The following is a 26124-nucleotide window of genomic DNA, read 5'->3' as shown; positions in this document are numbered from 1 at the left end:
TCCCAGCCAATTCTGAGATGATAATTACTAAAGATGAGGAATAAAAACAACTAGAAGTTAGCTAATTACACCTACTAAAAGTAAAAAGCAAATATAAAGTAAAATTATAGTTATTTTGTAAAACATTTATTTCTATAATTACAAGTTAGGACGGATCCTGCGACAGAAACACCGCATCCTGAATGTATAATTTATCTAACAAATAAGTATCAGACGACCCGCGTCTGACTTCCTGTCCGATAATTTGTTACAATCTCGTATTAAATATCACACACACCGGAATTATTTATACATCGTACTTTTATAAATAATATTTTCCATAAATATTTCCGCGGCGTTGAATAAGCCAACGTAGCCGCCATTTAAGCAGGAAGTAAAAACATACCGACATTATCTTACTTACAAAAGGTTTCTTTGTACTTCCCTCGGGACGTTTCCATTCAGCAATGTCGAGATAATCACTCCGCGTATGTCAAAAAGATGGACGGAAAAATCGATGTATTGTCGTAACTATCGCTTTGCAAAATCCGTACCCCGCGTCATTAATCCCGTTAAGTACGACTTTTTCTAGTTTTAACTATTATTACGGCACCGAATTTTTATCTTTCCAATTGTTAAACTACCGGAAACACCACCAAATTTAACACGGAGGCCAGCAAACTTGTGATGCCTTCACTACGTAATGGGATTTAGTTAGCTATAAAAAACACTTTAATGATTACTTAAAGTGTAAGCTCGAAAAGAATGTATTTCGCTCCGTCCACGCCGTTAGAATTCCTCTTGCACTTTTGTTAGGTCCTTCGAAATCCATTTTGTCGAGTATTATTCGGCATGCTAGTTGCCTTCGAAAGTGAGAGTACCATTATCAAACTCATCTATCAATTCCTCTCGACCGTTGGCTTTGAATTACAAAGTTCTGTCAGATACGTACTGTAGTTCAGTACAGTTCTAACTCCTATCTCTTCTATAATTTATAGAAAATTCGTTATTACACTTTGTATTGTCATCGACCATTCTTACCGAACAACCACCACGTGGTCGTCCGAAATCCAATTTCCGCCGGGTATTTTTCTGTCGGTCCCATCTTGTAATTGATAATTTTATCTGAAATCAAAAATTAACTTGTTTGCATTATGGATAAACGGTAATAACAATTGTTATTCTTTCAAAATATATTAATTAATACAAATAAAATTGAATACGTATTGTGATACTTCGTCTATGAAGAAGTAGGCCCAACATTAACGTGAAGAATAATATAAGTCTAAACAGTGGTGTGTTGTAGCTTCGTGAGGTCCAGTCAAACTTAAATTAGGTGGCATCATGTACAGTGTACACGTGATATTTTCCTTCGAAGGAAATTTCGGGAGAAATACTTATAAAAGACTGGTTTGTGGCCCCAGACAATTGTCCTTTTTCCCTATAGGTTAACCCGCTACCAAGTCTGGATAGTGAATAGTGGATAGTAATGCGCCCGAGTAGTGAGCAGTCCAGGGTCGAGATCACTTTCCTTCCAATTTTCTAAATTCAAAATTAATCTTTACACGAAATGACTTCTTACCCGTACTTTTAGGCCAAACCAGAAAACGACCCGAAGGGTTTCGGTTAAAGTTTGGCTAACTTTCAGGTTTTGAACTGAGAATCACTTAAGCTTCCTGCAGTTATTTTATCTTCAAATTGTGGTTTTTAAAGAGAGAAATCCCATTATAATAAAACATTAATGACTGCCATATGTCGAACGAAGAAATCAAGTTACATTGGCGGTGTATTTATTTAAGATACGAAAGAGTATCTTAAAGAGAAAAATACTTGCAATGCAAACTAAAGGCAGAAAGCAATCTTCAGATTAGAAAGGACATTAGTCGAATATTTAATTTGACCTATTGGCAATGTAAGTGTTACGTTGAATTTGTCCGATCCTTACGGCATTTAGAATGTTTTTCTTCCTCCTTTTTGACAGTGGGTGCAGCTTATTATGATCAGAACTGTTTTGATGACAGTAATCAGCTGATAACAGCACAGGATTTTGTCATTTCCATTGTAAATCATTTTATTTTGGATCAGTCACACTTATAATAGTAAGGACATAATTCCAACCTTATTTTATATTAATACCCTACCAATCCCTTCTGCAAATTCTTTGCAATAATTTAAAAAGACTACAATCCGAAATGACAAAGCACCACTTTTATTCTCGCAATTCTTAAGGGAAATTGTTCTTTAAATAAAAGTGTCTTAATATTTTAGTTGCTTCTGTTGAATCTCTTAATATTAGACACTATTTTGTTTAAATTATTTTAATTTCTGTTGAGAAATCTCAATTACTATACTTTTCGTATATTCAAACAGTAAATTATGTTTATTCTTGTAACAACTTAGAATAATTTTTAATGAAAACTTAACTTACAAACACAACTATTAGGAGAGATCCAAGTGGTCCAAATCAATTTGAATAACCTATTGTATAACTCATGCAGTTCGATGAATATATGATAAATTTACGTACCTTCTGAAAAAGGTTTCTTGATATTTGTTTATAAAGATACTTAGACATCTTGTATTTCTTTCTTCAATCAGGTAGTTTCTGAACGCCATTATGGCAGTTTCATTATATTGTATAACATTCAATAATTTTCTTCTTTTCAAATCATTGTCCATTATATTCTGTAAATATAAGTGATGAAATTATTTCATTAAAAAGTAAAAAATGATATTTTCCGTAATTTGAATTAATTAATTAATTAATTAACAGTCAATCTCAATTTTGACTTTGTTGGACAGATCCAAACTTAATAATACAGAGTTTAAGTGATGCTAGAGAAAGGAAAATTGAATTTTGATCCCAACAATGATGATGGGATGACGTCTTATTCGTGCTGTGTGGTCGAGTCTATAATTATGGAATATTTATATCTAAAGGGTGAGCCAAGAGACCCCAGACACTGATTTTAATATATGTACTAGGCCTATATATAAACAGTATTTACATTGACATTAATGTGTGCTATTAATTTCCAAAATCATCGCCTTCCTCTCATCTTTGAGAACATTTGAAAACAAGGAAAGATGTCCCTAAGCATTTAAATCTGCTCTGCAAAGGGAAAATGCCAAACTGTTTCCGACGTCTCTTCTTACGCAGACATGACATACTAACCTCTGCCAGTTTCCAACATCATATTGCTGAATTGCAAGTTAATCCATATGCACAAGCATGTCTCAGAAGAACAGCAGATTTTTCTTTTGGAGGCATACTTTGAAACCAAATCATATGCACGATGCATACAGATTTCATCATAAGTTTGAGTAGGCAAGTCCAGGAGTAACAATTTAATCGCCTGGTTTCGCAAAACTGGTACACGTACGGGGATAATTCGGGAGAACTACAATCCTTCAGAGGGGAACATTTCCGCTACCATCAATAACATTTCACCAGATGCGCAGCTACAAACACGTGTCACCGTGTGCATGCTTGCAGGAACATGGCGGACACTTCCAACACCGGTGATAGTTAGGTTTCTTGGGTCTTGAGAACACTACAATATGTAATATAGTGTTTTTAAGTTTATTTGCATAAAAACCCCACCATAATTTTTTGAAAGCAGTGTTCAAGGACTTTTGGCTCACTGTGTACAGAAGAGATCTAATAACGTGTTACAATTACACTAATTTTCTCAATAACAAATCCAAATTCATCCAATTCATGCAAACACTATTTTGATTTGGATACTGCTGAGGATTGAGAAATATAATTTTAATGTTTATGCTTTAAATAAACAGTGTAAATAGAAATTTCTAACTTCTTGATCACAAATGCTTAATTGCACACAAATCTTATAGAGAGTTAAAACAAGACCCTATTGTAATTTTATAGAATAATGGAATCTTTTACTACTTACTTTTTGATTATTTATTGTGATGAATGTTTTCTGAATTCCCCCAGTCTTCTGAAGGAACAGTAGTGGCAATAATACTTTCACTAATTGTATTAATTATTATAATTTTCATAACTAAACGGTAGCAGTAATGAAGAAATTTCTCCTTTTAAAGTCAAAAAAGCCAACCAACAAACAAATTTCTTTAATTAATCCTGTTTATAGATAGTATTTAAGTGTAAAGTAACATAACTGATCTTCATAAACTGCAGTAATTTATTACAGAACAAATATATTTTGGTTCTCTCAGCCAAAAATATTTGTTTTGTAATAAATGCCTTCTTAACAGAAGAACTCTTAAGAAGATTTGGAAAAACATTTATTACAGGCATGAAACAACAAGAAAGATTACTATGTTTTAAGGTCTACTATGTATACATTAAAATATGTGATTTATTTTGTTGTACTGTACATAACAATTTTCTTATTATTTAGAAGACAATGTAATAAATCACTACAATAACCAAAACTCCAGCAAAAAGCATCATCCTTCAGTATTTCAGAGGATACTTAGCTCTCATTGAGTAACAAAAACCCTTTTCCTGTTTATCATTTTCTATCACTTCCTGTCGGTAACAGCTACTGGGTTTATCCAGATCCATTAAATATACTATTTCTGCAAATATCAATTCTTTATCATTCCCTTCCGGCTTGACACCAGATTCTGGTGATCATTGTCTAATCTGATCCAAATGACACTTGGTGTTCTGTCTCATGTGCATGCCAAATAAGTAAAACTTTCCCTAACTTCCATTATGTCCACAGGTGTTCATTTTATGGAGACATTGAAAGTAAAAACCTATACTGGATCACTATGTTAGAACACTCATCTACATGATTTAAACAACAAACTTGCAGAATGTAACAAATCTTTAAGAAAAAAAACACACACACACATTCACTCTATAACAAATTATACTTGTTTAAGAAGTCAGTTATGTTACTCTTGATGTAAAAAAAAACTTCTTAGTCGCAGACGTTGGTCTAAATTTGAAAACGTGCGAAACCTGGCAGCGTGCTGTAATTTGAAAGACCAAACTGCGCTTGCCATTTTTTTTAAAGAGAGAAATCCCATTATAATAAAACATTAATGACTGCCATATGTCGAACGAAGAAATCAAGTTACATTGGCGGTGTATTTATTCAAGTAGAATAAAAATAAAAATGTATCCAGTCGAGCCATTGGAAACAGTAAGAATACAAAATAAAGAGAATACTTACATAGAATATATTATTCTAAAAAATTAATTTCTGTATGACAGATTAAGGCAAAGGTTTAAAATGAAACAGAAATAACAATAACGCAAGTGAGACAAATTACAGATGAATGTTACTATATTATTATTTATAATAGTTTGTCATATATATAAAATTCTAAAAAAATTTTAATACTGTATTGTGTTAGAGGCAGTTCTAAACTTTCAGATATAATGTGTTTCTAAACATAGTCTACAAAAGTCAGACAACGGGGTTGTACCCGACAATTTAAAAGGAAATTACAAGAGCTCTAACTAAGGTAGGAAAGTTGTAGATTTTTTCCAGTTTATATATTATAATGCACAAAATATTAATCTATACTTTTAATGTTTTAAATAAAGAGAATATAGACAATTTTTACAAATGATATTGCTGTTATTAAAACCAAAACTAGAAGAATGTGGTAGTTTATGATAGATTGAAATTATTTTTAAGCTGGAATATGGGAAAGTTTAAATAAGGCATACAAAAGCAAAAGTAAAACCCAAAGTATTTTGATAATCAGTAATCATATTATGTATATAAATAAAATTATCGGTTATAAATCCTTTGTACGGTTCTAGAATGTTTCATCACTCGTCGTTGCCTGGAGGGACAATAAACACGGCGGAGGAGCAATGAGGTTATATATATTAATACATGTTTGGGAGAGAGAGAGATTATTGCCTGTATCCAGTTCCGTAACTAGCTATTCTTGTGCCCTGTGCAAGAATTTGCAATTAGGCCCCTTAATTAATTAGGTTTGGGAAAATAATAAAACAAATACATGCATTTTGGGCTCCCCTTCCAAGTGGGCCCTGTGTGGGTGCACCTGTTGCACCTGCCTAGTTACGACACTGTTTGTATTGAATTGAATGTTATTGGTTTTTGTAACTCAACGTACAGTTGAGAGGATAAAATCTTACAGTATTATACACAAAAGAACAAATTATTTCAAAGTTTAGGATTGCCTGTACAACCTTAAATACATTTCAAACATGTGAGGAAAAAATAATAATATGTAAGCATTTCACCAAATGTTCCAGATGGAAAAAGCAAATGCTCAATCCCAAAGACTGCGTTTTGAATCTTTGCGACTAATTTCCTCAAAGATCAGCATTTTGAATTAAAGATCCAAAGTCATTTTTCAGAAAAGTAATTATATTTTTTATATAAATACTAATAATTATTAAATACTTAGTAATTTGGTACTAGAGGTAGGCATTAGTCATCATCTCTTATTACATTTAATAATTATAATTCAATTAATGTTTATTAAATAATTTAAAAAGTTTTGATATAAAATTTGTTAGTAATTGCTAAATTGGTAATTGGTTTTCTTACTCTTCCCACCTTGTGTGCACAAAGATGGCTTTTTAATCAAGCATATTCTGGGTTTGGCTAAGCCCACAACAGAGCAGACAGTGGTGGAGAATGAGGCCCAACATATTCGAGATGGACCATGCCAAAACATTCCTGGAATTTTTCAACCCATCCAGATTTATTTCCATATCTCCCAGAAAGTAGACTGACACTCTAACTGCTTCACCATCCAGCTGGCACTAAATTGGTTTGGCTCACTCGGAGACTATCGGAATGTTTCCTAATATTTTTTGTTGAAATCTATCATCCAGAAACTGTTTTTCCATCTGTAAAACTTAGTTGTAGTTTAAAATAATTTATTTTGTAACAAACTATTATAAACTTACAGTTTGTTGCTACAAGGTAAAAAGATTATATGCAAGATCTTTCAAGCAATTTGCCAACTAGTTTTATTGGTTATTGGCATGAACTCATTACATTGATTAATAAATATACATTCTCATGTGAAAACATGCCTGTTTTATTTTTCAGGCTAAATAATATTCTGGAAGTGTTCATCTTCACTGATCATTGTTTTGCTATGAGATTTTTCATCACATATTTAAGGGTTCTTGTGCATTATGAGAATGTAACTAGGTGGCATGCTTTTTTTTGTTTGTTGTTTGGTATTTAAAAAAAGAAGAAGAAGAATTTGAATGTTTGAAGTTTGCAATTTTTCTGCCTTTCATTGTTTCCATGAAAATAATGTTCAATGTGGTTTTTCAAACAAGGGTGCAGCTTTCAGTCTTGTCGACAACACTTGTGATATCTCTTGGTTTAAAGCAGAATAAGATTCTTTTACCTATCCTGCTATTAGGCAAACTTAGGAGTTTTTGCCTTGCTGTTTACTTCCTACAGGTAATGATGGACACGTCCTACAAACTCTATTCTTCATATAACATCACAGGAAGTAGTCACAAACATTTAGATCTGGCAAATAGAGAGCCTATTCTACACTTCTCTGGAACAACTGGAACATTTTGTTAGATATCAGATGATCACCAAAAGCACTGAAAAGGTGTTCCATATTGGTCTTAGCAGTATGTGATTGACTGCTGTCGCGCATAAATCACATTTTGACCAAATTTTCCATCTTGATGAAAANGACATAAAATTTTAATGTTTATGCTTTAAATAAACAGTGTAAATAGAAATTTCTAACTTCTTGATCACAAATGCTTAATTGCACACAAATCTTATAGAGAGTTAAAACAAGACCCTATTGTAATTTTATAGAATAATGGAATCTTTTACTACTTACTTTTTGATTATTTATTGTGATGAATGTTTTCTGAATTCCCCCAGTCTTCTGAAGGAACAGTAGTGGCAATAATACTTTCACTAATTGTATTAATTATTATAATTTTCATAACTAAACGGTAGCAGTAATGAAGAAATTTCTCCTTTTAAAGTCAAAAAAGCCAACCAACAAACAAATTTCTTTAATTAATCCTGTTTATAGATAGTATTTAAGTGTAAAGTAACATAACTGATCTTCATAAACTGCAGTAATTTATTACAGAACAAATATATTTTGGTTCTCTCAGCCAAAAATATTTGTTTTGTAATAAATGCCTTCTTAACAGAAGAACTCTTAAGAAGATTTGGAAAAACATTTATTACAGGCATGAAACAACAAGAAAGATTACTATGTTTTAAGGTCTACTATGTATACATTAAAATATGTGATTTATTTTGTTGTACTGTACATAACAATTTTCTTATTATTTAGAAGACAATGTAATAAATCACTACAATAACCAAAACTCCAGCAAAAAGCATCATCCTTCAGTATTTCAGAGGATACTTAGCTCTCATTGAGTAACAAAAACCCTTTTCCTGTTTATCATTTTCTATCACTTCCTGTCGGTAACAGCTACTGGGTTTATCCAGATCCATTAAATATACTATTTCTGCAAATATCAATTCTCTATCATTCCCTTCCAGCTTGACACCAGAATCTGGTGATCATTGTCTAATCTGATCCACATGGCACTTGGTGTTCTGTCTCATGTGCATGCCAAATAAGTAAAACTTCCCCTAACTTTCCATTATGTCCACAGGTGTTCATTTTATGGAGACATTAAAAGTAAAAACCTATACTGGATCACTATGTTAGAACACTCATCTACATGATTTAAACAACAAACTTGCAGAATGTAACAAATCTTTAAGAAAAAAAACACACACACACATTCACTCTATAAAAAATTATACTTGTTTAAGAAGTCAGTTATGTTACTCTTGATGTAAAAAACTTTTTAGTCGCAGACGTTGGTCTAAATTTGAAAACGTGCGAAACCTGGCAGCGTGCTGTAATTTGAAAGACCAAACTGCGCTTGCCATTTTGGTCTTTTAAATTAATTGCAAATGAATCTGTAAAAGAAAAAATTGATTCTAAGCAATTTGTTTGAAAACAAGAAATCCCGAGTGCTAGAATAAAAATAAAAATGTATCCAGTCGAGCCATTGGAAACAGTAAGAATACAAAATAAAGAGAATACTTACATAGAATATATTATTCTAAAAAATTAATTTCTGTATGACAGATTAAGGCAAAGGTTTAAAATGAAACAGAAATAACAATAACGCAAGTGAGACAAATTACAGATGAATGTTACTATATTATTATTTATAATAGTTTGTCATAAATATAAAATTCTAAAAAAATTTTAATAATGTATTGTGTTACAGGCAGTTCTAAACTTTCAGACATAATGTTTTTCTAAACATAGTCTACAAAAGTCAGACAACGGGGTTTTTAAAAGGAAATTACAAGAGCTCTAATTAAGGTAGGAAAGTTGTAGATTTTTTCCAGTTTATATATTATAATGCACAAAATATTAATCTATACTTTTAATGTTTTAAATAAAGAGAATATAGACAATTTTTACAAATGATATTGCTGTTATTAAAACCAAAACTAGAAGAATGTGGTAGTTTATGATAGATTGAAATTATTTTTAAGCTGGAATATGGGAAAGTTTAAATAAGGCATACAAAAGCAAAAGTAAAACCCAAAGTATTTTGATAATCAGTAATCATATTATGTATATAAATAAAATTATTGGTTATAAATCCTTTGTATGGTTCTAGAATGTTTCATCACTCGTCGTTGCCTGGAGGGACAATAAACACGGCGGAGGAGCAATGAGGTTATATATATTAATACATGTTTGGGAGAGAGAGAGATTATTGCCTGTATCCAGTTCCGTAACTAGCTATTCTTGTGCCCTGTGCAAGAATTTGCAATTAGGCCCCTTAATTACTTAGGTTTGGGAAAATAATAAAACAAATACATGCATTTTGGGCTCCCCTTCCAAGTGGGCCCTGTGTGGGTGTACCCGTTGCACCTGCCTAGTTACGACACTGTTTGTATTGAATTGAATGTTATTGGTTTTTGTAACTCAACGTACAGTTGAGAGGATAAAATCTTACAGTATTATACACAAAAGAACAAATTATTTCAAAGTTTAGGATTGCCTGTACAACCTTAAATACATTTCAAACATGTGAGGAAAAAATAATAATATGTAAGCATTTCACCAAATGTTCCAGATGGAAAAAGCAAATGCTCAATCCCAAAGACTGCGTTTTGAATCTTTGCGACTAATTTCCTCAAAGATCAGCATTTTGAATTAAAGATCCAAAGTCATTTTTCAGAAAAGTAATTATATTTTTTATATAAATACTNGAGATATTCAAACAAGTTTTTATAATTATATAATACGTTTTTAAAGAAAGAGTGTTCCAATTTCTATTATATTCTTTTGGCTATTGTCTTCTTGGGTAAATGTGGATGGGTCTTGAGAACACTACAATATGTAATATAGTGTTTTTAAGTTTATTTGCATTAAAACCCCACCATAATTTTTTGAAAGCAGTGTTCAAGGACTTTTGGCTCACCGTGTACAGAAGATGTCTAATAATGTGTTACAATTACACTAATTTTCTTGATAACAAATGCAAATTCATCCAATTCATAAAAACACTATTCTGATTTGGATACTGCTGAGAATTGAGAAATATAATTTTAATGTTTATGCTTTAAATAAACAGTGTAAATAGAAATTTCTAACTTCTTGATCACAAATGCTTAATTGCACACAAATCTTATAGAGAGTTAAAACAAGACCCTATTGTAATTTTATAGAATAATGGAATCTTTTACTACTTACTTTTTGATTATTTATTGTGATGAATGTTTTCTGAATTCCCCCAGTCTTCTGAAGGAACAGTAGTGGCAATAATACTTTCACTAATTGTATTAATTATTATAATTTTCATAACTAAACGGTAGCAGTAATGAAGAAATTTCTCCTTTTAAAGTCAAAAAAGCCAACCAACAAACAAATTTCTTTAATTAATCCTGTTTATAGATAGTATTTAAGTGTAAAGTAACATAACTGATCTTCATAAACTGCAGTAATTTATTACAGAACAAATATATTTTGGTTCTCTCAGCCAAAAATATTTGTTTTGTAATAAATGCCTTCTTAACAGAAGAACTCTTAAGAAGATTTGGAAAAACATTTATTACAGGCATGAAACAACAAGAAAGATTACTATGTTTTAAGGTCTACTATGTATACATTAAAATATGTGATTTATTTTGTTGTACTGTACATAACAATTTTCTTATTATTTAGAAGACAATGTAATAAATCACTACAATAACCAAAACTCCAGCAAAAAGCATCATCCTTCAGTATTTCAGAGGATACTTAGCTCTCATTGAGTAACAAAAACCCTTTTCCTGTTTATCATTTTCTATCACTTCCTGTCGGTAACAGCTACTGGGTTTATCCAGATCCATTAAATATACTATTTCTGCAAATATCAATTCTCTATCATTCCCTTCCAGCTTGACACCAGAATCTGGTGATCATTGTCTAATCTGATCCAAATGACACTTGGTGTTCTGTCTCATGTGCATGCCAAATAAGTAAAACTTCCCCTAACTTTCCATTATGTCCACAGGTGTTCATTTTATGGAGACATTAAAAGTAAAAACCTATACTGAATCACTATGTTAGAACACTCATCTACATGATTTAAACAACAAACTTGCAGAATGTAACAAATCTTTAAGAAAAAAAACACACACACACATTCACTCTATAACAAATTATACTTGTTTAAGAAGTCAGTTATGTTACTCTTGATGTAAAAAAAAACTTCTTAGTCGCAGACGTTGGTCTAAATTTGAAAACGTGCGAAACCTGGCAGCGTGCTGTAATTTGAAAGACCAAACTGCGCTTGCCATTTTGGTCTTTTAAATTAATTGCAAATGAATCTGTAAAAGAAAAAATTGATTCTAAGCAATTTGTTTGAAAACAAGAAATCCCGAGTGCTAGAATAAAAATAAAAATGTATCCAGTCGAGCCATTGGAAACAGTAAGAATACAAAATAAAGAGAATACTTACATAGAATATATTATTCTAAAAAATTAATTTCTGTATGACAGATTAAGGCAAAGGTTTAAAATGAAACAGAAATAACAATAACGCAAGTGAGACAAATTACAGATGAATGTTACTATATTATTATTTATAATAGTTTGTCATATATATAAAATTCTAAAAAAATTTTAATACTGTATTGTGTTAGAGGCAGTTCTAAACTTTCAGATATAATGTGTTTCTAAACATAGTCTACAAAAGTCAGACAACGGGGTTGTACCCGACAATTTAAAAGGAAATTACAAGAGCTCTAACTAAGGTAGGAAAGTTGTAGATTTTTTCCAGTTTATATATTATAATGCACAAAATATTAATCTATACTTTTAATGTTTTAAATAAAGAGAATATAGACAATTTTTACAAATGATATTGCTGTTATTAAAACCAAAACTAGAAGAATGTGGTAGTTTATGATAGATTGAAATTATTTTTAAGCTGGAATATGGGAAAGTTTAAATAAGGCATACAAAAGCAAAAGTAAAACCCAAAGTATTTTGATAATCAGTAATCATATTATGTATATAAATAAAATTATTGGTTATAAATCCTTTGTATGGTTCTAGAATGTTTCATCACTCATTGTTGCTTGCAAGGACAATAAACACGGCAGGGGAGCAATGAGGTTATATATATTAACACATGGTTGAAAGAGAGAGAGAGAGATTATTGCCTGTATCCAGTTTCGTAACTAGCTATTCTTGTGCCCTGTGCAAGAATTTGCAATTAGGCCCCTTAATTAATTAGGTTTGGAAAAATAATAAAACAGATACATGCATTTTGGGCTCCCCTTCCAAGTGGGTCCTGTGCGGGTGCACCCGTTGCACCTGCCTAGTTACGGCACTGTCTGTATCGAATTGAATGTTATTGTAACTCAACTTACAGTTGAGAGGATGAAATCTTACAGTATTATATGCAAAAGAAGAAATTATTTCAAAGTTTAGGATTGCCTGTACAACCTTAAATACATTTCAAACATGTGAGGAAAAAATAATAATATGTAAGCATTTCACCAAATGTTCCAGATGGAAAAAGCAAATGCTCAATCCCAAAGACTGCGTTTTGAATCTTTGCGACTAATTTCCTCAAAGATCAGCATTTTGAATTAAAGATCCAAAGTCATTTTTCAGAAAAGTAATTATATTTTTTATATAAATACTAATAATTATTAAATACTTAGTAATTTGGTACTAGAGGTAGGCATTAGTCATCATCTCTTATTACATTTAATAATTATAATTCAATTAATGTTTATTAAATAATTTAAAAAGTTTTGATATAAAATTTGTTAGTAATTGCTAAATTGGTAATTGGTTTTCTTACTCTTCCCACCTTGTGTGCACAAAGATGGCTTTTTAATCAAGCATATTCTGGGTTTGGCTAAGCCCACAACAGAGCAGACAGTGGTGGAGAATGAGGCCCAACATATTCGAGATGGACCATGCCAAAACATTCCTGGGATTTTTCAACCCATCCAGATTTATTTCCAGATCTCCCAGAAAGTAGACTGACACTCTAACTGCTTTACCATCCAGCTGGCACTAAATTGGTTTGGCTCACTCGGAGACTATCGGAATGTTTCCTAATATTTTTTGTTGAAATCTATCATCCAGAAACTGTTTTTCCATCTGTAAAACTTAGTTGTAGTTTAAAATAATTTATTTTGTAACAAACTATTATAAACTTACAGTTTGTTGCTACAAGGTAAAAAGATTATATGCAAGATCTTTCAAGCAATTTGCCAACTAGTTTTATTGGTTATTGGCATGAACTCATTACATTGATTAATAAATATACATTCTCATGTGAAAACATGCCTGTTTTATTTTTCAGGCTAAATAATATTCTGGAAGTGTTCATCTTCACTGATCATTGTTTTGCTATGAGATTTTTCATCACATATTTAAGGGTTCTTGTGCATTATGAGAATGTAACTAGGTGGCATGCTTTTTTTTGTTTGTTGTTTGGTATTTAAAAAAAGAAGAAGAAGAATTTGAATGTTTGAAGTTTGCAATTTTTCTGCCTTTCATTGTTTCCATGAAAATAATGTTCAATGTGGTTTTTCAAACAAGGGTGCAGCTTTCAGTCTTGTCGACAACACTTGTGATATCTCTTGGTTTAAAGCAGAATAAGATTCTTTTACCTATCCTGCTATTAGGCAAACTTAGGAGTTTTTGCCTTGCTGTTTACTTCCTACAGGTAATGATGGACACGTCCTACAAACTCTATTCTTCATATAACATCACAGGAAGTAGTCACAAACATTTAGATCTGGCAAATAGAGAGCCTATTCTACACTTCTCTGGAACAACTGGAACATTTTGTTAGATATCAGATGATCACCAAAAGCACTGAAAAGGTGTTCCATATTGGTCTTAGCAGTATGTGATTGACTGCTGTCGCGCATAAATCACATTTTGACCAAATTTTCCATCTTGATGAAAACTTAGTTATTAAGAATGTTGGAATAAATCGTAATATTGATGGTTTGATGAATCAACCCAATTGTTGTCTTTGTGACTGATTGCTGTCCATACAGTTGTTTTCCGAGGATTCAGAGGAATTTTTACAAATTGTCAGGTTGTTTTTGGTGGCCCAGAATCGATCCTTTTACTGACTGACATAACTGCTTTTTCAGACGGAAGTGCACCTCGTCTGAAAAACTCACAGAAATCATGCATCCATGACCTCATGATTCATTAGACTGAAAATTGCATTTGCCATTTCAGCTCTCTGTTATTCCATTCCTGAAGAAAAATCACCCAAAACATTTGTATCTTGAACAGATAAGCTCAAGTTTTAAGCCTTTCATTAATAGAACTGTTTTCCCTTCAAAATCTAAAAAACTAATGCATCTAATGAGTTTATTCCAAACTTTTCGTGATTATACATGAGCTTTTTATGAATATGACTAATGTTTTGCATGACCCCTTGCTGTAAAGCAATGGCCTAGTCCTTGGCATATTGCTTGAAATATCCTGCATACCTTAAAAGATAATTACAGGAAGGAAAAAAAATGATAAAATATCCCTGAAGTAGACTAAACAAGGCAAGAAACCATTCAAAACCATAACCATATAAAATATGTAAAAAATATATTATAGTGAAATGTGAAAAGTGAATGTCAACTTAACACAGCTGATATAAAAATGGCATTACAAAAACAGTAAACAGATGTGCAATATTTACTATTCAAATTAATATTATTCACAAAATTTCAATGTATCATATAGTTATAATAATGCAAACTTAATACTTGCAGGCCATTTTTGCATCTAAATTGGCCTTCGTGCAGTTAAATGCCAAGCTATTATGTTGTTTTTAAATTAAATCATTAAATAATATCCAAAAAATAAAATTAAAATATCATTAAGATATCCAAAATTCTTATATAAAATGTCCCATAAGCGTGGAATTGGATGTACATTTATCTTAAGCATATTTTGTTAAGAGTTAAATTAAATAAACCAGCAACTTTAATACTACCATCAGATTTTAGTACAGGTGTTATTGGTGTTGCTCGTATACTATATCTTTAAAATAACTCCTACCTGTATAATTTCAGCTTCTATTCTATCTTTCAATGCAAAAGGAACGGATTGAGGTTTAAAGAATAATAGTTTATCATCTGGTTTCAGAGTTAAATTATATTTTGAGACTTGCAATGTTTAATACCTCCAGAAAATACATCTAAAAATTAATTTAGTAACCTAGAAAAAGAAGGGTCATTAATTTCATTTGTCGCATTTGTAAGCCTGTTAATCATGCTGTTTATCTTCAGTTCATGAATTCATTCATGTCCCAAAAGTGTGGCATTGCAACCTCTAACAATATAAATTCATATATTATGAGATGACTTATGGTAAAGAACGGGAACAACAATATAACTTAGTACATTAAGTTGGAAATTACCATACACATACAAAGAATATCGAGTTTTGTATAAGTGGAATAAAGAGAAATTTTCCTTACATTTTTCTTCTGAAAGTATGGAAGTGGAGATCCTGTGTCTAGTTCAAAAGTCACCATCTTATTGTTAACAATAAAATCAATTAATACAGTTAAAACCGGGGATTCATCTCGATTAGCAATATTAGTGTCATTCATTTTAGTTTATACCCGGTTAGCTGTGTTTGAAGATGTACTGTACATGTCGTTGGAATTTCGAATTTCTTATAAGTCCTCGAAATGTGATCTTTCTTTTTACATTTATTGCACATAGCAATATGAAATTTGCAAATTTTTCGTAAACAGTCTTTACTACCGCACGAGTTGCAAACATATTTTACGAGTGCGAAATCAACAGCTTTCTTAAAATCTAATTCCACCTTGGGTTTAGCATTAAAATGTGAAAGAAACTGACCTGGCTCTCCCCAGTCACATACTGACTCAGTTCCTCATAGTAGGTTTTAATCACACCTTTATCAGTTTAACCATCAAGATATGGATGCTTGCTCAATCTGCAAGTGCACAGATAGAAGCAGTTACTGTCTTTGAGTGTACCATGTTGGAGGCAGAAAGCTCAAGCTCTTGGTTCAGAAGCTTAAACATGAGTTGCCCTGTAATAAGGAAATTCTCCTAGATGACAAGATGTATGACAGTTACATCAAGTTCATCACCAGGTACAATAGGCTCATCACCATGCAAGTAATTTAATTTCCTACCTTTTGTCCACACATAGATCCCTACTGTAACATTAGCTGTCTCTTTGACTGCAATTTTATTGTTTTTAGTATTTTGGCTTTTGTTTTCATGTTCTTTTTACTCTGCATTCAATCACTGTGTTTTTCATTTGTATTATACTGTAAACATAATATATGTCTTTTGTGTGAAGGCTTTAAATTGATACGTTCTTATTAATTACTGTATCATCATGCTTTTTATTTGCATCATTCTGTAAATTCTATACAATATACAGTTTTGCTGTACTCAGGTTTTTAATTTATATGTTCTCTTAATTTGCTCTATGTTCAATCACTACGCTTATCTTTATTGTCACTCAGCTATGTTTAATGAGGTAACCTCTTAGGTGTGTAAATGTGTTCCAAACTATTATCTGTATTTTATTCGTGAACACAATATGTCTTTCTAGCCCAGCAATGTAACACAAAACTGGGCATTGTACTTTCGTTCACTTAAATAAAAACTGTTGTTGTTATTGTTGGTACCATGACAGAGAAGCATGGACTCCTACAGACTGGCAGGATCTTACCTTTAGTAATGAATCCTGGTTATGTTTGAGAACAAATAACTACCCTAAGTGTGGAGAATTACTGATGAGTGCTTTCAATCCCACCTTTATGTTCAGTAATGCACTGTCCCTATTATGATGTGAACCATTTTGTATGATAGTTGGTCACTTCCAGTAGGGGCACAAGGATTATTAAAAGCACAGTTTACTGTACATTCAAAAAATTTAGAAATTTTGCTTTTCATAGGAGGGCTGAAACATGCCAAGATAATGCTCAGCTGCACACATTTAGGATTTTCCAGGAAGGTCTTCATGTTACCGCACTTCTTTAGCCTACCCAATCTCCAGACTTATCACCCATAAAGCATTTGTGGAACTAGATAAATTCCCAATTTAAGCTATCTACAAGCATGAAAAATCTAGAGAGGCACTCGCAATATCTGTAGAGAAATCTGTCATAAGATAGCATACAGTGCCTGTATGTATGTATACTTCCAAATCAACCCTATCATAACATGTATCCAGGAGAAAAGATATCCTACAAGGTATTTAATTCCTTTCTTTTTCCTTCCGTCCTTTCCCTTCTTTAAAATTGTATCAATGTTCCTCAGGAAATTCTCTCTATGCTATGATATGGTAATCACTTATAACTATCATCATTACATATGTAATAAGAAAGTTTTGTTTTAATCCAATACCTCCTCCTGAGTGTGTGAGTTTCTCATTAATAAGTGTAATAACAATGAATAATCCTTATAGTCTATTTTAAAATAATCATTCTACAAATTTTATTCTATAAAAGTTAAATCTAGATTCATCAGAATATAATTTTTGCTCACACTAATCTAATCTCCAATCAAAATTTTGGTAACTGCAGTTTAATAAGTGTTGGAGATATTCAAACAAGTTTTTATAATTATATAATACGTTTTTAAAGAAAGAGTGTTCCAATTTCTATTATATTCTTTTGGCTATTGTCTTCTTGGGTAAATGTGGATTGTAGTATATTTGTTATTACTTATGACAACTTAATAAAATATTTTTTAAGCTTAACTGAATTGTGTGTGTATTGTTGTCTATGATTATCAGCTGAATTTATAATCCTTGTATAACATTAATCAATTTTATGAGATACATCTTCTAACTCCTACAGTCTTATCTGTAATCTGGAAGTGAATATGATGAAGATACTTGTAATCCATGATAACTTACACTTGGCCTGCCTCTGTCCTGATGTTTGCAATGGAGGATAATAATGCAATCTCTGATGCTTATTTATGATTAATGCATTAAAAAATATGCCTGTAATACAAGTTTAAATAAAAACTTTAAAAAATAAACTGGTTGTGCTTTCTTTATCTCTTGTATAGCAAAAATGCATTGAAAAAATATATATTTTATACCAGTACAGTCGACCCCTCATAACACTGTTGATTATTTCGTTTTATATGAATTCCATGTTGTACAAGTCACTAAGATTTTACAAATACGTGAGCCGTTCACAGCCTGGCACACGTATTTGTAAAATCTAAGTGACTCGTACAACATGGAATTCATATAAAACGGAATAATCAACAGTGTTATAGGGGGGGATCGACTGTAATATTTTAATAAACATTTTTGTTTTCAAAATTTGATAGAAAAACTGATGTATAAATTTATATGCCATATCTTTTTCCTAGCAGCATGAACTACACGTTAGTCAAGCAAGGTCTAAGGTATCAATATTGTATCAATTAATACCATTAATGATGTAATTTTTTCATATATTTTTAATCCGCAATGATTTTATCAATATAAATGTATTAAACTATATGACTAAAATGACTAGAAGTGATAAAATAATTCAACAGTACCAACTATATCTTGTATCAATAAACACCAGAAAAATTTGACAAGAAAAATAATTATATTCAGTAAAATAATGTTTTTCAACCACTTTCATTAAATAATTATCAAGTTACAAATATTCTAATAACAAAGAGAATATTTTCTGTTCCATAATTAATATAAACCACATTGTAAATACTGGATATTGCAAGTAATAAAAATACCAACTTTACTGGATTAAGGTATGCTTTGATGTTTTTATTTTCTTTTTGATGTTTTGGAAACACTAATTTTGCCACAGAAAATTATTTCTCTTGCTGAATTTTTAGTGCTTTTTGTGTTTATTGATACTTGCATCCAGTTTACTGCAATACATCTTGTCTTATTACACTTACAATTTCATAATATATTCATAATATGGATTTTGGATATCTTAGTTTGTTTTAAAATGGTATCTTAGACATTAAAAATTTAATTAAAATGCACTAGAAATCTAACTATTAATTACATATCCTTATATTTAGATTCAGTCAAAAGAATTTCCTCCAGATACCTTTGTGTTTAAACTGTAATAATGCATTTTTATTTTTTAATATGTAACACTAAAATAAAATTACAGTTGTCCCTTGATAATCCGACAGGTATGGGACCAAAGGTGTGTCAGATTACCAAAAGTGTCCGGATTACCGAAAATAATTACATATTATGCATTGTTTTGCTAGCAGTAACTTACAATATTCTCTACTCCAATTGTTCGAACAGAACTGCTCACATAAAACACACGAAATGTAAACACATGAAATGTGTGTCATCGTGTAAAAATTGGATGGGGAGATTCACATCGCGACATGCTTCTGTGTAAGCAGACACGTAACGGGGACAGGTACCTTGACGGGAGGTGCGTCAGACTACTGAGCATGTCGGATTAAAAAACGTCGGACTATAGAGGGACAACTGTACTTTTATAATTGGTTTTATAATTACAGATAACAAGAATTTATACGGGTAACAAACAGACAGACACATACAGGGCTATGTCTTAACCAGTGCTATAATTAGCTTTCCATGTGCCTCGTGCAAAATTTTATTTTTGGTCCTCTGTTTTTTGAAAAATAAATAAAAAACAAGTAAAATAAAAATGGCAATTAATTTTTTTTTATTTTAACAAAGATTGCAAAATTTAAAATTGGAATTTCTCACTGGTTCTCAATGGGGTTGAGATCAGGAATCCAAGATAGCCAGTCAAAAATCAGCACTGAATTACTCAAACACCATTGATAAGTGGTCTTAGTATTGTGTATTGAGGCGTTGTCCTGTTGGTAAATCCATTTTGAGCCTATTATCTCTGCAAATGGTAAGAGATGTTTCTCCAGAATTTCTTGATAATCATTTACATTCATTCTTGCGTGTATGAATACACATTAGAATTTTTATTCCATCTAAATGATGTTCATTTCATCACAAAACTGTCACCTTGTTGACGTTTTGAACATATTGCCCGACTTCTTTACAGTTCCAACCATCTGACTGTCAAAGTCAATGATTTGAAATGCCAAGGCATTCTATATGTCAGTGAAGATTAAACTTTGATGACTCACAGAATATAAAAGATATTTCTTTTTGAGATTTTTCACTTTTCTGATAATGTGTGCTGTCACCTTTCACTTCAATAAAACCATTTCCCTAACAGTAAATGGGTTTCAAAAGATAACTAGTAACATGATTATATTATATAACTACTTATTTTTCAATATGATTAGTATTTATAGCCCTGTGCATTACTTAATACATATGCATGTTTACATATATATATTATATATGTATATAGCATATATTAGTCACACAAATATGTCTATCTGCAAACATTTTTTTTTATTTTTGGAAATAGATGAGATAAAAGAGTGTCCACTTAGATATTTCATATCAATCAGTGAATCAGTCAATAAAGTTTATCTATATATGCAAGAGTTACATTAACATATAAATTTTTGTTATCTGTAATTTTTACAAGGAGATCCTGGGAGGCTGTCATCACCGATTTTGACAAAATTTTGTAGATGTGTAGAATTTACTCGTACTTAAACTCTACCAAAGCTGCAGGACCCACTATTCAGACACTATTAATACCTATGCAGAAGCACCGCTTACGTGTTCGTGCTGTGGCGTGATTAGTTGTGGTGTTGCATGAAAAGGAGTCGAATCCCGTACAAGATAATTTTTTTACAAGTACAATTTAATCTTATACGAGATTCAAATCCTCATTTTAAAGCTCTTCATGCAACGGATGACAACCTTCCAGGTTCCTCTTGCTAGGTCATTTTATAAGTGTGATTGAATTATCTTGCAGTATGTAAATTAATTCTAACTGCTCATAAATCAGGTTATAGAAATTTTAATAGAAATTGATGTAAATATAGATACTTACAAGTAAATATATCATCATCTGTTGCGTAAGAATATTTCTACTTCTTAAATATATTATCATTCGATTGCAGTTAAAACAGTCTTGTCGTCTTAACATGCAAAGGCATATCTTAAATAATAAAAGAAATTTTTGGTTTGTAGTAAGTAAACCAGAATTTATTACACTTTCTCCAATTATTTTAGCCATAAGATAAATGATTCCTGTAATGTAATAACAAATACTTCAATTGCTATAATAAAAATATAATTTTTAATATGTCTACTTCTATGATATATATTATTATTATTAAAATAGTGTAAAGGTAACATAAGAGCAATCCAATAAAATGTATGACATTAGTTTCATAGATAAAAGAAAAATATTCTGTAAATTTGGCTTTGATAAAATAAATAACATCTCATTTCAGGTCATATTCTAAATACATTATTTCATTCATAAATCTAATATCCCCCCTCTGCATCTTCAGCTCTATATGAACCACTCCTTTACTGGTGAAATGTGCATTTCTACGGAACCTGTGTTTTAATTCGTTGTAACTTTTGAGTTTGAATTCAAGAAAATAAATTACAATAGCTTTAAAAAGACCTCTCGCAAGGCATTGCCCAAGTGTTGCGCTGCCATAACCAAACAAACACTGTAAAATTAATTAACGTAATTTTTTAGAATATATGAAATATGATAATTTTTTTCCATATAAAATAGCTTAATATTACATCTGAACTTATTCGCTTTTGACGAAGTGGGGGACCTAAATCAGAACATCCACAGGGGGTGCTTATAGTACTGCAGAATCCCATTAACAGAGCCGGCCCTACCATAGGGCGAACAGAGCAGCCGCTCCAGGCGCTAAGTCCTAGGGGGCACCTCAGTGGTAAAGAAAATTAAAGGATATAAATTAGGGGCAACCAAGTGGGCGCCATAATAGGATCTCGCTCCATCCTAAAACTTGTCTCAGGCCGGCACTGCCCATTAATACCAAAGAAATCAGTTTTGTTACTGTTAAATATAACTAAATATAATAAATATTGCATGACTTCAATTATGTAAGATTAAGTAACTAAATAATCCTAAGGTAACAGTAATATTTTATGAAATTAAATGATGTCGTCGTCAAATGATGCCGCCAATATACCATATAAAGATGTTAAAACAGTAAGTGGTACGAGTCCAGAATTTTGTAATTGAAATTCGATCTTCGAACTTCGCCCATCAAGCGAACTCGAAAGAAGAGCGGAAATACGTCATACTCACTTTTTCACCTCCGGGTTTATATGGTGTTACGTATGTCGTTAAGCATGATGGGATTATTTACAATGCATCTGGGTTTCCCCGCGTTTTTTTATGCAGCGAGTGTGTAGCGAAATGACGTCACGAGCAGTATTGGCCAATTAGAAACCAGTTTCAGTGTGTTCGCTGTAAAGCGCTTCTCGAGCGCTGCATAAAAAAACGCGAGGTTTGCGACTATAATAATTCGACCAATCAACTCAAGTGAAACAAGTTGTAAGCAAATCAACGTGAATTAGTTTACACGTGTTACAGTGCACGCTTCCTTTGACGTGTTTGTTCCTATCAATATGCTCTACAACTCTGTTAATTAAAGTCCCAATCGCGTCATACGGATCTATATTTCTACCTATTAAACATTCAATAAATACTTTAAAATAGTTTAATTTGTTTATTTACCTTCGCTCGTAAACCTGGATTTTAAATGTATCCGCCATTTTTTCAACAAATTTCCCGTGAGTCAATGCGCGACGTTCACCGAGTCACGTAATGATGTGAACGTGCGGCGCAACGTTAATCAAGGCATATAATAATTATTTATATCATTCCGTGGTATAAATAATAAATTCCTATTACAAATAAAAATAATTTATCGTTAATTAATTTAAAATCATCGCTAGGGCGCCTCTAGTGCCCGTTTTTGGCATACCGTTACGCGGACGGACGGACACGTGTTCTATGGGTTATAGAGGTAGATAAACAATATGGGAACTTCTTTCCACTATGACATCCCCTGACGTACTCCTCGAATCATGCAGATCTTTGACTATATCTCATGATTTGTGACCAATCAGCATATTCGGATTCTCTCACGTGAACGGATGAAAAGGGGAATCATTGAGGGGTCGACAATTGCAATGACGGTGAGATTTGTGTTAAATAAGTGGAAAAACAAAGGATGCTTCAACTTCCGTTAAAGGAAGTGGCTTTTTTTTTAATCAGTTTTCCCACGTTAGAAAAACGATATTTTCACACCAAAATGAAAGAATATTTCACTTCATTATTTTAACTATATATTTAAATTGTTAATTAGACCCAGGGACTATTCGGATCTCACAATTACGTTGCAGAGGTATTCTTCCCAAAACTCGAGAATAGTTTCACTTGTAACATTGTTTTCTATATTTAATCTAATTAAAAATATTTCTTATTGCTTTTAAATTATATACCTATTCAATTGCTTGACTCCTACATAAGAAATTGATCCAACTCGTCTATAAATATGATCAGAAAAATATTAATTATTCCATTTATTAGAATTTGTACTTCTTAATCAAAGAATTATATCGGTTACTTTGTATTACATCATATTGTACGAGAGAATTGATAATAATACTAATGACATTTAAATGTTGCAGGATTTATAACTGAAATTTTCACTCTTATGCAATTTTGTTAATAGTTTGGAGATAAATATCAAAAAGATCTTCTAATAATAACAATTGTAATACATATTGAACGAAGTTTTGACTGTTTTTTTAAATATAAATAAATAAATACCAGCAAATCCTGTGTGGAACGAATGTAAATGTATCAAGTATAAAATGATCAATGATAAAATAAAAAAAAATCCAAATGTATAATTAGATTTCATTATCTGGAAAATTCGATACAGAAACAGATAAAACACTCAAGAAAACAGCTTTAAAACAAGACGTAGAAAAGGGGATTTGCGAAGATGTGTCTTAATAAATCATCCAAATATAACTTTAAATTACTTACCAATTATTCGCCAGTCAGATCAATACGTGTGCAGATCAACTCAAAAAGCCCTTATTTAAATTTAAATTTTACTCGAGCTACTTTATTCCAAAATGAAATTAGGAATACTGTACGTAAGACGTAAAACTCTCGTGGTGTAGTTTTAAATCACGCCAGAGGTCGCGTTAAAACAAACGAGGTTACCGGGGATTCCCCCAAAATGTTTGAAGTCAACACTGTACAGTGTACATGAGACCCCCAATTCGAATTTGCTTGGGTCCTCACGAAGCTAAAACCCTCCACTGTTACTTGTTTATCTATGAAATGTTTAAAAATTCCGGTCAGTCTACGTTGGAAAGACTCGTCATTTACTCGCCATTCTTTGATCTTTACACCGTGACGTAACTCCTATACAAAGGATAAAAGGATATTTCAGAAAAAAAAAACAATCGTGTTTTTTTTCTGAAATATTTTTATCCTTTCGTGTTTTTTTTTGAACATATAATATTAAATTTAATAAGGAATTATAAAACTTACATGTATAGCTTGAAAAAGAATCGGTACTAATGGGCGACAGGTAATTAATTAAATTATACACCCCAAAAATCTGTAGGTCTATATATATTTCCTTATTTTATAATGTTTTACGATTCTATCAAAACATTATTCTGGTAAAGTAATCACACTGTTTGCTGAGGACTTAGTTCTGATAAGCACTGTACATATTTACACACGCAGTAGTAACTATGACGTAACGGAAGAAATTGATAAAGTGTGTCTTGCTACATACACACTGGCGAATGATTCCGTTTTTAAAAGACTCCTTCCCTCACTGGTGTGTACAATAATGTACTTTTAACAAAATCCCTCCCTTTTAATTACGTGTACAATACTTTGTGAATCCCCGACATTGAAGAAATATTTTCTAACAGATAGTTTATTCACAGGACTTACTAAGTATGCCTATTTTGAATATATTGTATATTTTAAAGAATTAATTTAACATATAAATGATCTCTCGCTCAACTTTAAAATTATAAATTGTTGAAACACTAGCATATTTTTACATATCTTCACTTCTGTATAATATGGAATATTTAATTAATGTGGTTTACATGAACACAGAAAATAACCTTTCTTCTAATTCCTCCCCACAATGAAGTTTAGAATTCGTTAGTAACAATCCGCGTTGTAGTTTTTATTCAGCATTTTTGTAAATTTTTCTATTAATTTAAAATAAAAACGAAATCCAGGAGGAGGAAAATATACCTCAGTATATGTAAATTGAAGACAAACACCAAACTTCCATAAGAGGGGATGTTCATATGTACTAAATGGAAGTCTCATAAAATATCTTAATCACTATGAGAAAAAACATAACATTTTTTCCTATTTTTATCACCAGTTAATTGTTTTCGTTAGTTTTTTAATGTTTATTTATCTTATCTGCGTTATATTTAATAACGTATATATCTAAATATATATATATAAAATTACTTGTTAGGGTCGTGCGGTAGATTTTCTAAGTATGATGCAAGCAGTGTTGCCGCAATAAAATTTCAAAACGTACTGAAGAGCCTTCAAAAAATGTACTATTTTCCTTCAAAATGTACTAGTTCTATGAATACTTTGTTTACGTACCTATATATATATATATAGGCACGTAATTTATATATATATATATATATATCATAAAATCATATT

At 31.5% G+C, this 26124-nt stretch overlaps 1 protein-coding gene across 6 annotated transcripts in view; it reads right to left on the bottom strand.

Annotated features, from left to right (window-relative positions):
• Window positions 1-25133, bottom strand: part of LOC111630725 — a 30314-nt gene extending 5181 nt beyond the window's left edge. The window contains exons 1-5 of one of the 6 annotated variants that reach the window (XM_023374872.1): window positions 23369-23542; window positions 22568-23288; window positions 21436-21543; window positions 2507-2664; window positions 1021-1104 (exon numbers count right to left, since the gene is read on the bottom strand). In XM_023374872.1, the coding sequence (XP_023230640.1) occupies window positions 1021-1104; window positions 2507-2554 (132 nt within the window). In that variant the 5' untranslated portion in view covers window positions 2555-2664; window positions 21436-21543; window positions 22568-23288; window positions 23369-23542. Of the gene's footprint in view, window positions 1-1020; window positions 1105-2506; window positions 2665-3896; window positions 4973-21435; window positions 21636-22567; window positions 23289-23368; window positions 23543-24441; window positions 24574-24957 lie in introns of those variants that run through there. The other 5 variants (XM_023374870.1, XM_023374874.1, XM_023374869.1 and 2 more) reach the window with 5 other exon arrangements.
• Between the last annotated feature and the right edge of the window lie 991 nt (window positions 25134-26124).

Source organism: Centruroides sculpturatus, unplaced genomic scaffold (genome assembly GCF_000671375.1).
Source record: "Centruroides sculpturatus isolate CEXI.00-Female unplaced genomic scaffold, Cexi_2.0 scaffold444, whole genome shotgun sequence".
NCBI lineage: Eukaryota > Metazoa > Arthropoda > Arachnida > Scorpiones > Buthidae > Centruroides > Centruroides sculpturatus.
The sequence above is the reverse complement of the archived record's forward strand: the minus strand, read 5'-3'. Positions and strand labels throughout refer to the sequence as shown.